Here is a 16,033-nt window from a genome sequence, read left to right on the forward strand (position 1 = left end):
TTGCTAATAGTAAAATTACAATAAAATTACCCAGCTGTATAAATGGGTAAATAATTGTGACCTTAACTTTGTAAGTTACTTTGAAAAAAGCGTCAAATAAATTTACATATGTATGTTATTTGATTTTGAGATTTATTTGAAGATTGATTTTATAGGATTCTTTTCAACACTCTTCACTATATATGTCTGTGTGTGTGTGTGTATGTATATATAACATTTTATTTATTGATTTATTTATCAGTAACTTTGAATGTAGGCAACTGTACATTCCAGAAGAACATTCCAAGGAAGAAAGGTGTGAAATAGAGCAGTTTTGTTGTCTTTATAAATTTGTCATAGTGGCAATAGTAACATTTCTTTACCGTTCAATTTCCAACAGCAGTAGTGTCTTAAGACGTTTGTTTCTTAAAACATTTGTATTTATTAGAAATTCACAGTTCATATTTAAATTTACAGTCTCTTTTATGAATAAAATATTGTGGCATCACAAATGAATTTGCATATGTAAATATAGACGAGACAGTAATCACCACACAGCGTTTACTGCATTGTTTTAGTGAATCATGACTCATATTTGTTTGTATTTACACCCTCAAGATCAATGCAAGCAAAATGAAAGGCTGCGTTCGGTGGAACGGGTGCATAACAGAGGCAACATCTGGTCCGTACTGTTCTGTGCTTTCGATGATGTCAGGAGAGAAAGCTGCTGAACAAAAGAGATGTCTGTCTGAGCACTGGGGAAGGACGATGATTTTCACATGGAAATGTGTCCTTTCTCGCTTTCATCATTCCCATCATTCCCGCGTTTACATGTTCACAGTTACGTCTCACGTTTTTAGCAACTTCTACCTTTTAATTGGTGCCTGCGTGAGAATTACTCACAGATCTTCTTAAAGGTGATGTGACTTCATGCTCTGTCTTCGTCACCCTGTGAGAGATCAGGTTAATTTATGTCTTGAGCCCTTTGGTGCGAGTTTCTGAAACACAAAGAGCTGAGGGCTTCTTGAGTTTTTTTTTCCCTTTCGTGAATGTCTCTTCCCTCTTACAGCATTTAAATGACTTTCTAAAAGCTCTCAATTCCTATGCATGAAGTGGTTCCTCTATAAACTAATGCAAGATGACAAGATGATGGCGCTCCATCTAACAACAGGACTGGAGTTCTGCTCTCTCTTCTAGAAGGTTCTGGTCCCTGCAATGTAAATTTGTCGCTATCCAGCAGTTGCACTGTAAGAATGATGCTGATGGCTCTGCTTTCCCCCGTGCTGTCTCCACACGTCTTACAGTTGTGGTTCTTATAGGAGCGGCTTCCTGGCTGCTATGGCAACAGCATCCAGCTGTAGAAGAGAGACTGACTTCTGTGCTGTCCCTTGTGTGTCTGTCTGGATGTGTGCCCCCGCAGGGCTCTTTTTGACTATGACAAGAGCAAGGACAGCGGACTCCCCAGCCAGGGCCTCAGCTTCCGTTATGGAGACATCCTCCATGTCATCAACGCCTCGGATGACGAGTGGTGGCAGGCCCGTAGGGTCACCCTGGATGGGGACAGTGAGGAGATGGGCGTCATCCCGAGCAAGAGGAGGTACGCACCCATAAGCCAAGCGGCTGAAGAAGCAAAGTACTGTCTCGGTCTAGTTGTCAGTCACCGAGCTGGTAGAAATATCCTGCTTTTTACCAAAACTTTTTTTTGTGCACCGTAGCTGAAATGCAGTAATGGCTTTGTACAGTTTGTTGGTGTTGTTCACATAATGTATATATAGTAGAAATTTCTTCCATGAATATCTTGTCTGCAGAGAAATTCTTAAATGTACAGTCCATCCTCAGAACAACAGAGTGTATGGGTGGCATTGTCTGTTGAAAATCCATTATTCCTGACATAAATAAACAAACAGACACGCACACGCACACACACATTTTCTGAACCGCTTGTCCCATACGGGGTCGCGGGGAACCGGAGCCTACCCGGCAACACAGGGCCTAAGGCTGAAGGGGGAGGGGACACACCCAGGACGGGACACCAGTCCGTCGCAAGGCACCCCAAGCGGGACTCGAACCCCAGACCCACTGGAGAGCAGGACCCGGTCAACCCACTGCGCCCCCACAAGGATATATATATCCATGCATATATGTATGCTGTGTTTTATTAATTACATTCATTAATTTCGCTGATGCTGTGCTCCAAAGCAACTTACAGCGTTAAGCTGTTTACAAATACTTACCTATTTATACAGCTGGGTAATTTCACCAGTGCAATTGAGGGTAAGTACCTTGCTCAAGGGTACTAGAGCTGGAGGTGAGACTCAAACCTGCAACCTTTGGGTCCAAAGGCAGTACCTCTAACCACTACACTATCAGCTGCCCCATGATATTATGAAAGCATAAATAAATATGCAAATACTGTATATATGTATATTCCTGAAAGAAACACACACATACACAATGTCTACAACCGCTGGTCCCGAGCGGGGTCGCAGCAAGCCGGCGCCTAACCAGGCAAGACAGGGCACAAATTAAAAAGAAAAAACAACGACAATTTCCGTAACTGTGAAACACATGCGAACAACACCCTGATTTGGAAAATTTGAGAGACAGAGCCAATGAGCCTGTGTCATGTACTGCGCTTGTTCTGATTGGCTGATATAACGCAAGCTCTGATAGGCCGACATGCACAGCTCTTCTGACAGTAAATGTTTCCATTTACTAATGTTTGTCCATACTATATATTTTAATTATTTGTCTTATTTTTGTGCAGTTTTTTTTTTTTTGTTGTTTTTTTATTTTTCAGCTACTGTCGATAGTTCTGTTCCATTTTAATTTTTTTTAAATTCACTATAAAATTACTACTTAAATAATAATGCTAAAAGGTTTTATTTTGTTTATTTTCTATGGCTTAAAAATGTTTTAATATGATGAAAACGAGAGGGGAAATAAATGTGTAAAGGCCAAAAACTATAGACAGAAAATACTGTCAAATGATGTCGTTCTTGCATTGTACGGTGAGTTTGTTTTTTCTTGCCACTTTGGCAGGGTGGAAAGGAAGGAGCGAGCACGTCTGAAGACGGTCAAGTTCAATGCCAAGCCGGGCACTATTGATTCTAAGGGGGTAAGTGTCAGAAGCGGACATTAAGGCACTGAAAAACTGAACAGTAACTAAGAAGAAGAGGAGGTTTTTTTCAATGTTTAACTTCCGCAAGTGAGCAACACAATTAGGTTTAGTACAATAAGGCTTACAATCTAGGCCTTAATGTGTTACTAAACAAGGAGAAGCAGTCATTCCAGCAAGTGACTCATTCACTGAGACTAGATGTTTGTTAAATGCTTGGGGGTTCAAAGCATGTACTAAATACAGTTTAATTTTATTACAGAACTATTGTAATCATATCAGTGTCGGTGTTTGGCTTTTGTAACAGGTTCATTATGTTCAGACACATGGAAAGTTTGGTCGACAAACAAGTCTCTGATGATGCTGGTTTGTATTTCACTCACTTGTCTTGTTCAACCTTAAATTTCCTATCCTGACCAGTCAAAATTACAGTGAGTGCTGACCAGTGCCGGAGACCCCAATCAGTGTCATGACAGCTACACGCTCGCTGGCCGTAAACCGCTCTGATGCTCTGGTGCCAGGTCGGATTATGAACACTCTTTCCGTGCGGCAAGCACTGAAACTGACAGCTCTTTTTAAAGGCCAAGTCAAGAGCCGTTAACTGTTTGGCCAATGCTGATTTGTTTGAAAAGTCCCCGAGTCCAGCCAATGAAAAGAGAACTCCACCATGTATATGGGCAGCAGAATGCATCCGTTTGGGCAAGAAGACATTTTTTCCCGTCACTTTTAGTTGGCTGCGTGCTGTCATCTGGTTTTACATTTGTTTCTCCTGTTGTTGAGCTTGACAATGCCCGACTCGGGTTTCTCAGGACCAAACTCAGTATAAAAAATAGTTCGAATTCAAAAGCCCTTCAACCTCTGAGACATTTTTAACCTTTGCGTTCGGAAGGTTTTTAGTTTTACGACACTGTGTTTTACAGAAAGTGTTGCCCTGGGCGTTTCAGCCTGAGATTATTGGCTCCATTAAAGGACATATCTCCAATTCTTTTGTTTAAAAAAAAAAAAAACAAAAAAAAATCCTGAAAATTCCATGTTTTGGACTTATTTTTATAATGTTAGATGCAAACTGCTGTGTCTCTAATGCTTCTGACTGAGAGGCATTAATGAAGCTTACTAAGTGACTGGCACAGCATTGTCTAGATGGATCTTCTGCTGTCTGACCATGGGGCTTTCATGAAAAGACTTTAATACACTGAAAGAGGTAGCAGAGAGAGTGTAGGTGATCATTTCAGTATTTTCAATTCAGATTCACTCTTGCTATTATGTTCTAATATTGCAATGTTTCAAAGCAGTACTTTTAAGACCAAAAAGGTATTGGTTACCCTGCATGACTTTAAAAATAAGTTTGACAGTTTCAGATGATGTGAAGAAATACAGTATTTGGGGAAACAAAAATGATGTAGATAAGTGGCAAGTGAATATGGCTTTATTGCCTATGGCATTTATTTTTTTTTTTCTTTTAATTTAGTTTTTTTCACAGAAGAAGAAAAGAATGAATTTTCTACTTCAATTGTTATACTCCTGCCAGTAAGGGATCTGGTGTCCATGGCCTTTTCATATCACTTTTCTAAGACATGTGCGGGGAGATCTTTCAAAAAATCTTTCTATACTGCAGCTTCGAATATAAACTGCCTTATTCCAGGACTTATTCTGCTTTCTTTCCAAATGGCACAGTGCACAGGAAGTCAAGAGGAGGAACAAGACACTTAGAAGAGGAGTGTACATTAAATGGGGGCTATAGTCATTACTAAGTTTCCATAATTAAGTCTTTTCAACACTATTTGAGGACCTCAGTTGAACTTTGCCTACAAATGTTTTCTGTGCTGTATATGTATATATATTGCCTTAAATATTGCTGTAGCAGTTCCACTTTGGGGTGAACATGCAGTATGCAATCAAAGGGTTGGTTAACTCCATTTAAAGCTTAAATTTGCCATTAAGAGTTCAAATACCAAACATGAAGAATAGTGTGCACATAAATCAGCATGTCTGTAACTGTGCTACCCTCCCAATAACTGTATTATTCACATCATTTTTATTAATTTTTCCCCTAAGTATTCCTATTCCCTGCTGCTAAGCCATTAAAATGCGGCAGTGCAAGTACCGTACTTAGGACTAAATAAATTAACAGTAAAACATGAAACTTTTCTTTTAGGGTCCTTTAGGGACTCAACAGGGGTGCAATTTTACTTGATTGCAAATGGGAAATGCTTTAATTTTGTTGTCTTGGAAAAAAAAAAAGACCGCAAAAATACTGAAGCTTAAAATAGAATTTGGTTATCTTTTGGTTCCTTTATTGTAGATAATTATCATAAGTTATCATCAACTAAAACTCATTAGAACTTACGGAGGGCCTGAAGCAAAAAACAAAAAGCTTTTTCACAAATTTTACATAATACAACTGAATGTGGCTTTTAACAAGGAGTTTTCTTATTTTTTATTCTACATACCCACTGTTTTCCCCTTTGAAAAGGACGGCATTACATGTATCACGTGTTACTCGGTCGGTTCAACTGATTATCAATTTAAGCAATAATACACAGGGAAAGATGTTCAACCCCTCGTGCCAAAATCAAGGGGGCTGGACACAAACCAATGGCCGTTGATGGCCGTTACCATACACAAAACATCACTCACCTGACAGACAAAATTAGCGAAAAGTTGCCCAACTTTACCAGTTCCACTGGACATCCCACTGGTTCCCTTTGTATGGTTCATGTAACCAGCATGATTGAGATATATGTATGTATATATACACATATATTCCCCCCTCCCCAACTTCATTGCATGCTCCCATAATTTTTTTTGCTACATAGCATGAAGGAAATCTCAGTTGCTTTATTTGTTTCCTCCATCCGTTGTGTCTCAATTATTCTGGGTTTTTCCTCCTTTTAACCAATACTCTAGATTGCGTCCAGTGCAACTGTGGGTTTTACAGCAGTGGAAATCCATATATCGGACATCTGTTTCTAATATATCCTTAGCATATGCGTCATAGACGGTAAAGAAATGTCACAAAAATGCCTTGAAGCTGCATGATTCCTGTTTTTGTGTTTTAATGGACAGTTTTCTGCCGTCTCACTGCTGTTATGTCCACATTTGCAGCTAGTTGTTTTGTCAGCATGAGTGTGACAATTAGACACCCCTGTTTGCCCCCATGCCTTCTCTCCTTCACAGTCATTCAATGACAAGCGTAAAAAGAACTTCATCTTTTCACGAAAGTTCCCATTCTACAAGAACAAGGAGCTGGGTGAGCAGGATGCCAGTGACTCGGAAAGTAAGTAGACCTCCGAAAGGGACACGCACACACGCGTACGCGCGCACACACAGGGACATGGCAGTTACACACACGCAGGTCAGGCCACACATAGACCATGAGTGAAAGTTTGTAGGGCTCTGCTGGGAGCTGCCGTGGACCCGTCACCTCTGGAATTCTGAAATGAAGGCTGGCTCGTGGGGGGGGTGGTTCTGTCTGCCACCCCCACTCCCAGATGACCGATGCATCATGGGAGTCTCCATAGATGTCTTCGGAATCCTGTTGTCATGAAAATTCACCAATGTCCAGGGAAATGCTGGGATGTCCCGGCACTGGTCAAGCGGCAGGCTCGGGCACGGTGTTCCTCAAAAGGATATGGGGGCCACCATGGGCCCTGTTGTTGGGGGTCTGCCAGGTAGACAGGCCTGCGTTCCCCGCCTGATTCCACTGACCTCTTCCTTCCTCTCCTGCGGTTACCCCCCCTTCTCTCTGCCTCCTTCTGCTCTCTGGGGCCGGCTGTGTAGGACATCCCAGGAATAGGTGACGACGGGTATGGGACAAAGACACTGAGTAAGTCTGGCAGGAATGGTCCAGTCTGTAACCTCCCCACACATTTGCTTCTATGATTTGCGGCCCCCGTTTTTTTTTTTTTTTTTTTTTTCTCCCCTTTTTCTCTGTTTTCTCTTTCTCTTCTGTTTTTAACAACCTCCCCTTCTCAAGGATCTGTCGGCATGCACGGATAGGTGGACTGTCTGTTTGAACCTCGGTCTTGGCTGTCCCCACTCCTGTCTTACCTCACTCGTCTTGCACCCATCTCCTTTCGGTTTTCTTTCCTCGACACAATAGTTTTGCATGACGCAGAAAAAGGAAAGGCGGAGCCCGCCGGGTAGAGGGCTGGTCTGCACACACGCCTGATTAACACATCTCGTCCATAAACGGTCTGTCCGTGGCAGCCTCCTTGTCCCCCTCACATGGGAAAAACTGTCCTCGCTCCGGCTTTGCCTTAAAAGGAAAGCTTCCAGCAAACACCTTTACAGCACATCACCTGGCACCTCCATCCACGTACCTCTTAGTCTGGCACATGACGCGTCTCCATAGAGACCGCATGCTGTGCACTAATTCCTGCCGGGCATGTGAGATGTAAAAAGCGGTGATGTTGCTCTCTGTTTCACAGTGCGGTGACTGGGTGCTGCTTTCCTTTTAAAAGATGGCAAAATCGGGAAAGTTCCGCTGTTTTAATTTGCAGCACCTTGTTTTCCCACCAGCTCACAAGCCCCTTTGCCGGAAGCAATTCCAGGTGCAAGCACCTCCGTCCACTCTCTGCTCTGTTCACCTTGACTGCACTTGTTAACTAATGTAAAGATTCATTGTACACACCTTTCCTTTTTATGGAAAAAAGTGTCTGTTTCAGTGTTCTTTGTTTTTCATAAATGTGTGTAGTGCGTGGATGTTGAGATACCGATGGCTGGGCTTATAGACCCTTAAATGTATGATTGTTTGCACACAATCTGCAGTGACTCACTAGGCATGCTCTGGGGTGGACAGTTCTTTGGAGACATAACAGACAGGAAGGAAAGATCATATCAGGACTAGACACAGCACTTCTGTTTTGTCTCCAGCTAAGTTGCCAGGTAACCGTGGTTTCCAGGACACTCTTGCTCTGTCGCGCTTCCTATCCCCACAACGAATGCGTCAGTGTATGCCAGTGTCACTGTACTACAGTGTGTCAGTCTGTTCCAGTGTGTCTTGTATCACAGTATGTCACCGTACGGCAGACTGCTAATAGCCTCATAGGGGGTCCTGGACACGGGAGTCCTCTGAGCTCTTGGCTCTGCTGGTTGATGGACGCCCTGCGACATGTTTGCACCTCCTTCTCTCAGTAAACCTGCAAGGCTTTGCGTGCTGCCCAGACAATGGTCTTTTTTTCTTTTTTCTCCCCTTGAATGTTTTTAGGGGGAGTTTAAAGCCATCGTGTAAGAATTTAACGGAACAGATGTTTCATGCTTTCATTCCTAGGTGTTAGTGCGAGAAACGTGCCGAAATCTGGTGTGAAATGATCACGCAGTGGTAGCTTTCAGGAGTGGAAAAGCAAACCCTTAATACCACAGAATGCAGCGGAAACAAATCAAAAAGCCATGCTTTTAAAGTGCACGGGTTTCTTGATTTCTCTCTACGGTGGGGTAAAGTAATGGCCTGATTAGGGCGAGATGGCCCAGTAGCATGTTTGTAACATGACATCATGTCTTGAGTCATTTTTATCGCAATAATTAGGGACAGCTAAAAGTATAGTGGATAGAGCTGTTTCTTTTGGATCTGAAGGTCACAGGTACACATACCACATCCTGCTGTTGTACCCTTGAGCAAGGTCTTTATCCTAAATTGCTCCAGCAAATACGTATTACCTTGTAGCGTAGATGGGTCAGTAATTGTAGGTAACATAACATTGTAAGTCACTTTGGAAAAATGAATAAAAATAATACAAGACCCCTGCTATATGGTATTTGTTTAGCTCATGCTTCTCTCCAAAGCCACTTACAATGATTTACCCATTTATGCAGTTGGGCAATTTTTACTGAAGTAGTTCAGGGCGAGTACCTCTCTCAGGGGTCCTACAGCTAGCGGCAGGATTCACACATTTGGACCTCTGGGTCCAAAAGAAGTGGCTCCAACCAGTACACCACATACTTTGGTTCACATGCTTTGTGTCCTCTGGACAAGCAACTCAGCGCAGGATTGTCTCCAGATACTGGGATGCGTTTGCACATGGTCAGCAGAACACATCCTCTCCTGAGGGAACGAGTGCAAGCCTGCTCCACAGCCTAATACATGCAGTGTAGTCATTATGGAGTCCTGGTCGTTCTGTGTCCAGAGGGCTCAAGGGTCTGTGCAAATAAAATTCGCCCAATGCCACAGTTTTTTTTTTTTTATTTATTTATTTTTTTTTTTTTAATAACTGGCAGCACATTTTCTGCTGCCTCCGAAAGCAAGGCTTCCCAGATGTCTCATCAAATTATTATGCACAGCAAATATGCTGTAATTTAATTTTGCACAATGGCAGGATTTTGGTGCCAGTTGTTTTACTTGGTTTGTGCTCCTCACATCTTGGCGGGCAAACAGAATGTTGCTGTTGTCCAATTATCAGATACAGTCAAATTCGGGACAGAGTCATCCTTTACAGACCATGTTTACAGCTTTACATTTTTGCACCCAACAGCTATGTACATTAATCATTGGATATTTACATTGCTTTCCCTGCATTTAGAATTGTAACGCACAAGATGATGGTATTGTAGCATTTTTCATAATGGTAGACCTAAATGATTTGTATAATATTTAAACATTACTTTAAACATCTGTTTAATTTATACCACCAGGAAGTCAAGAGGACCTGATTCTTTCCTATGAGCCTGTCATTCGACAAGAGAGTGAGTTCAATTTTTATATACTTTGTATATAACGGTAATATATATACTAAAGGCATCCCTGGACTTACAAAATTAATCCATTCCTGGAAACAGTGTGGCTATTAAAATTTCAGATACTGAAAGATGCATGATTTTAAATGGGGGAAAAATAATAATGCAGCCTATCGGAATACCCCAAACAAATTTTCCCAAATATCACTCGAACACTGTAAAACATCTATTTAATTGTGGTAGCCCATGATTTCAGTACAATTTAAAAGTTACATTTTCAAACTTACTGCTTTCAGGTCATTCCCTCTTCTTTTCCACTAAGGCGGACGCTTTTATTGTGAACAACTTTCTAAAACTGTACAATGCTGATAAAATATGCATAGATACCCAAAAAACCATTAGCTATGCTCTTCCTTCCTTTTAATTGCTCTGCTGTTTCTGCAATCAATCAGTTAAATAATGCACCCAAAATGGCCAACAGACACACACACACACACATTGGCCGAAGCTGCTTGTCCCAAGTGGGGTTGCGGCAAGCCGGAGCCTAACCCGGCAACACAGGGCGCAAGGCTGGAGGGGGAGAGGGCACACCCAGGGCGGGATGCCAGTCCATCACAAGGCACCCCAGGCGGGACTCAAACCCCAGACCTGCCAGAGAGCAGGACCTGGCCAACAGACACACTGTGGAATTTCATACACTCCCTATAATGCCCCACCCTCTTAAAGCAACACTCACACACACACACATTTTTTGAACCGCTTGTCCCAGACGGGGTCGCGGGGAACCAGAGCCTACCCGGCAACACAGGGCGGAAGGCCGGAGGGGGAGGGGACACACCCAGGGCGGGACGCCAGTCCGCCGCAAGGCACCACAAGTGGGACTCGAACCCCAGACCCACCGGAGAGCAGGACCCAGCCCAACCCACTGCGCCACCGCGCCCCCCCCAAAGCAACACTCTTACATTCCTAACACACTAACACAGGCAGAGAGATCTGGATGCAGACATTCCAGCTACAGTACATTACTGTGCTTCCTTTTTACTTTGTTATTTTTTGGACAGAGTTCGTAAATTGAGGGATGCCTGCACGTACATACATGCGTATATATTTTTATGTGTGTGAGTCTCTCTCTGTATGTTTGTACCTATATGATAATATATATGAGATATTTGTACCTCACAGTTTGGAGAAACTAATAATGATTCTTTTCCCTTTGTAAAACTGGTACATTTTTTCTTACTTGTCTCTCTCTAATTTTCTCCAATAGTTACTTATGCCAGACCGGTGATCATCCTCGGACCAATGAAGGACAGAATAAATGATGATCTGATATCGGAGTTTCCAGACAAGTTTGGGTCATGCGTGCCACGTAAGTACATTGTGATGGAAACTTCACGACCACTGCTCCTTGCCTTGCATCTTCTTTAGAAGTTGTATGGTAAAGTTAGTATTTTGTGGTCAGGTATAGACTGAGATCCACTGTGAGTATTACCGTTGCACTTAAACTGTATAAAATTGTACTTAAATTCTTATCTATTTTTATGATATGAGCCAAAGGTGACAGATGCCATTAGGTGTACAAGTTTTTTTATCTCTGGAGCTAAGGAGGGTGAGAGGTTCGAGCTTCAAGGAAGAACACTCCCCTGCATTAGACAAATGAGTCAGGAGAGTGTGGAGTCACACACATACATACATGTGATGTGACTGATTGAGGGTTGATTTAATGACATCCTTCGCACACGCTTTGTGTTTCCGGGCTTTTGTTTCTCCTCCGTTTTTCCTTGTTTTCCTTTGTTTTGTTATGCATGGTTAAGTTTTATTTATGTGTTCTTAGTTCTTTAGTTTTCTGTTAAAAAATGCAGTTTTTTGGGGGAAGCCTATACGTTCCTCAGCCTCACACATTTTTTTTGTGGACACTTAACACTTTTCTACTATAATTTTAAAAGATAATTTTCTGTACTACATGTCTGGCCTAGTTTGTTTCACTGTCTGTTTTGTTTGTTTTAATTTGTGTCTTTTTACGCATTCTTAAAACCTTGTAAAGCGGATAACAGTTCAGGGCACACAGGTACGTGACTGAGCCACCAGCATGGGGGCAGTTACACAGTTATTCTGCAGGATTGCCCTGTTGTGGTAGCCCTTAGCATCTATCACCATGTGCAGTTTTTCTTTGTGTGAAGAATCTCACAAGCTTACTTGTAGAACCCCAGTATCCCATACCCCTAGTTTGTTCTTTTTCCATTAACTGATCTGAAGAGTGCAGCATCATACTGCAACAGGTTGAGGTTGTCCAGAAAAGCAGTTACATGCTTTACATGTCTTCTGCGTGACTGGATATCCACAGTCATACCTGTATACAGCTGAGGGTTCATCAGCACTGCTATGACTCTTAGATCATTTAATGCAAAGGTCATGTGAGTGTGGCTTTAAAAATATCGATTTTTCTGTGTGAATCTATACATTTTTAAGTATTCAAATGCTTTGCTGTTCTGCTCAATGCCGCCCCCCAGACACCACAAGGCCAAAGCGGGAGTACGAAGTGGATGGCCGGGACTATCACTTTGTCATCTCCAGGGAGCAGATGGAGAAGGACATCCAGGAGCACAAGTTCATTGAGGCGGGGCAGTACAACGACAATCTGTACGGAACGAGTGTGCAGTCGGTGAAGTACGTGGCGGAGCGGGTAAGTGCGAGGCGCTTGGCTCAGCATGAACTGCCATTCTGCTGGACAGGCTGCCTTTGCCACGCAAGAGAGTGCAATCTTGGAGGCCCATTTGCTGATTTTCACGGATTGTCAAGGGCCATATTTTTAGTGTTGTGAGCCTTACACGGCGGCGTAAGTGTTGATCACTGAGCTGTGAGTCATCGCCAAAGAATAAATGTCACTGACACCTTCGGTCTCAGCTGACACATTATGGCTGATCGCAATGTGACAGACAGTCATTTACAGTGGAGCTCTGTTTTTTGCTGCATGGGATCTCCTGCTAGAGAGAGCCAGGCCTCCTTCAACTTGTTTTGAAATTTTAACCAATTTGTTTTTTCATGGGTAACTAACATTCTTATTTGATGAAAAAAATGCAATTTTATCATATGTGGTGAATATATAAATGTTATTTTAAATTCATTGAATCATGAGAGACCTTCCTGAGTATTAAAAGCAGCATCTGTTTAAATGTAATGATTGGAAAATATGGCATATTGCATCTTTGCTAGTAATAAAAAGAAATAAGGTATTTTAACTACTCTTTTTTTTGTTGTTCCTTTTTCTTTTCTTAACAGGGAAAACACTGTATACTGGATGTGTCGGGCAACGCCATTAAGCGATTACAAGTAGCACAACTCTTCCCCATTGCCATCTTTATAAAGCCCAAATCCATTGAGTCACTGATGTAAGTATTTGTCATGTCTCAGTGTCCATTGCTGCACCTCGGCCTCCTGTGCAGGCCTCGCTGTATGCAGCAATGTTTACTGACAGCAGTCCAGCACTGAGCGTACTTCATCAGGATGCGGACCTTTCCAGATGCTCCAAGTCTCCTTTCTGTTACTGTCTCAAGGGAGATGAACAAGAGGCTAACGGAAGAGCAGGCCAAGAAGACGTATGACCGGGCCATGAAGCTCGAGCAGGAGTTTGGAGAATATTTCACAGGTAGGAGGTGGGATAAACGGGTGCGGATCAAACCACCTGGATTAAACATAGAAAAACAGTGAACTGGGAGTTCCACAGGACCAACTAACCTTTTTCCAGTTGAATTCAGTTTATTTTGATAAAGCGCTATTCTTACACAATTGCACTGAACACTAAACAAAGAACCAAGAGACATATAGCAGTAATCAATATACCATATATAAAGTAAGCCTTTAGATATAAAAGGTTAGTTAACTATAAGAGTAAGGCAGCTGGCAGCTGAGGAAAGGAAAACAAAAAACTCCCAACCAACTCCAAACGCAAGAGAGAAAAATAAACCTCTGGGGGTCCAAGTGCCAGTGGCTGCCCACCTTTCCTATGTATTCTAGGTAGGAAAGAGTGCCAGTTGTTGCAGCTAAGAGAAGAAACATCGCCAAAATCATGTTTTCACATAGTGCCAGTTAACACTGGGTGGAAGCAGTGCTTGAAGTGGGCGCTACTCACTGGCATGTAATACTGGCGCTTGTATCTTTTGCTCTTGGGAGTACTGTGAATTTTTCTTTCTTACAGGCCCTTCTCAGAAGCTCTCAATAGTGTTTTCTGCCCCCGCCAAGCAGATTCTGTGGCTGAGCCGCCCTCCACAGCTAAAGACTGGTCATACATGACAATTCACAATAACCATCACTAAACTTCCCTTACCCAGGGTCCACTGAGTCACACGGGTGGGCTCGCGCACTGCTTTCCTACCACTCGATTTGCTCTCTACTCCCTCCTGTCCTGTTTTTTCTGCTAATGCCATATGTGTGCCTACATGCCAATAAGGGGAGTACGAGTACTTATTTTCCCTCTTCAGGCACTGGGTTGAAGGGCACACTGGCATATTGTCCCCACCTCAAATGATACAGCTGCCTTCTGCCAGCACAAGCTATCTTTGTTTCTTTTGAAATAAAATAATCTTTTTATATCTTCATTTACACTGATTTGATGAATGACTGGGACCTGTGTTTGTGTATTATGAAGGGCAATGTCAGTATATGCTATTGCTCACACCATCTCTGCTGAACATCTCACTACGTTCATTGTATTCAGTATGTTCATTCATCTGTTCTCTGCTTGTACTGCAAGGATATCGGTTGGGACTCATTACGGAAATGGGTTTTCGCTCAGTCCTTAACACGGCTGTTAATACGACTTCCATCTCTTGCAGCTTTGGTTCAAGGAGACACCTTAGAGGACATTTATAACCAATGCAAGCTTGTGATAGAGGAGCAGTCGGGACCCTATATCTGGATTCCCTCAAAAGAGAAATTATAAAGGAGAACACAGCCCATGCACGGGATCTGGGACTGCAAATGTAGGACATTTGTAACATATAAATTATTATGGCAATGGTTAATATTAATAGTTAAAATTATTATGATTAACTTTTCTTTGGTTATTGTTAATTTTTTTTTGTTTTGTTTTGGTTTGTTTCTGTTTTTCACTTTCAATATGAATGTTCCTGAATGTATACCACCAAGTGTTAGAAACATTTTTGGCCTCACAAAAAAAAAAAAAACTGTTTTGTTTATATATTTATTGATTACTTTTGATTTCGACTCAAAAAAAAAAAAAAATGAACACAGGACGTTTGTCTATCAAATTGCGAACTTCACAAGGAATGGTAGGTGAGAAGATAGAGCCAACTCTGCAAACCATCTCCACAGCGACTCGTAGAGGAAGATGATATCCACTTCTCTCGCTTTCCCACCATCTCGCACTCAGCAGTGTCCTGAAAACCTCATTTCACACTAGCAGTTGAAACCCATTGTGACTTTTGCATTAAGGCACTCTTTATGGCTCCTGGACAACAGTTCATTTGCTCCATTTCCTCTTTTGTTTTCTAATTTATTTGACGATTTCTTCAGTCACTTTTCTCTGATATAGTTCTAGGATAATTTATAGTTTGAATTTGTTCATGTTTTTAGTGGATTCTTTAAAAAAAAAAAAAAAGTGTAACAAAATGCTTTAATTAGAGAGAAAAATAAAGGGATACAACTTGGTACTGGGAATGTGAGACACTATATTTTGCTATTTATATTGATAGAGGGCACAACAGCACAGATAATATTTCTAATGAAGATGTTTAACTTTGTTTAAAAAAAAAAAAGCAAAAAAAGAAAAACCAATTTTACTATGTAACATAACGCGCTACCCTTGGTGAAGCAGGTGAGCTCTCCGCTCCTTTCGGGGGCTTGGGGATGTTGACATTTAGTGGTGCACTGTGGTGACCAGAACATTGACCCTAATTTTACAGTTTCATCAATCCTCTGAAAACTGCATGAACCAGGGAACCCCCGCCCCCATGCTCCTATTGCACAAAATGCTATCCACTGCAAGTTCTTAAAGATGGCTAAGGAGTATTGGCATATAATGCCTGGTTTCTCCATGACAGCTGTCAAGCAAGTGTTTACAATAAAGCCCCAATTTGTTTGTGTTAAACACAGCCAGTAGATGTGCTTGAGAAAGCTTGCGATAGTATAGCCTCAAGTTCAAGTTCTAGTTTGTACAGAAATCTTAAATATTACTACTTATAAAGACATTTTACCATTTATATACACATATATGGAATAGATGCTTATTTATTGCTTAGTGTGTGC

General features: G+C 41.9%; 1 protein-coding gene across 7 annotated transcripts in view; it reads left to right on the forward strand.

Annotated features, from left to right (window-relative positions):
- dlg2 (discs, large homolog 2 (Drosophila)) overlaps positions 1 to 15,386 on the forward strand; it is a 238,858-nt gene extending 223,472 nt beyond the window's left edge. For all 7 annotated transcript variants that reach the window (XM_018755316.2, XM_018755317.2, XM_018755319.2 and 4 more), the window contains 9 exons: positions 1,400 to 1,576; positions 3,022 to 3,097; positions 6,275 to 6,374; positions 9,728 to 9,778; positions 11,037 to 11,138; positions 12,280 to 12,452; positions 13,049 to 13,158; positions 13,324 to 13,415; positions 14,602 to 15,386. In XM_018755316.2, the coding sequence (XP_018610832.1) occupies positions 1,400 to 1,576; positions 3,022 to 3,097; positions 6,275 to 6,374; positions 9,728 to 9,778; positions 11,037 to 11,138; positions 12,280 to 12,452; positions 13,049 to 13,158; positions 13,324 to 13,415; positions 14,602 to 14,708 (988 nt within the window). In that variant the 3' untranslated portion in view covers positions 14,709 to 15,386. The remainder of the gene's footprint in view (positions 1 to 1,399; positions 1,577 to 3,021; positions 3,098 to 6,274; positions 6,375 to 9,727; positions 9,779 to 11,036; positions 11,139 to 12,279; positions 12,453 to 13,048; positions 13,159 to 13,323; positions 13,416 to 14,601) is intronic.
- Positions 15,387 to 16,033: the final 647 nt, after the last annotated feature.

Source organism: Scleropages formosus, chromosome 4 (assembly GCF_900964775.1).
Source record: "Scleropages formosus chromosome 4, fSclFor1.1, whole genome shotgun sequence".
Taxonomy (NCBI): domain Eukaryota; kingdom Metazoa; phylum Chordata; class Actinopteri; order Osteoglossiformes; family Osteoglossidae; genus Scleropages; species Scleropages formosus.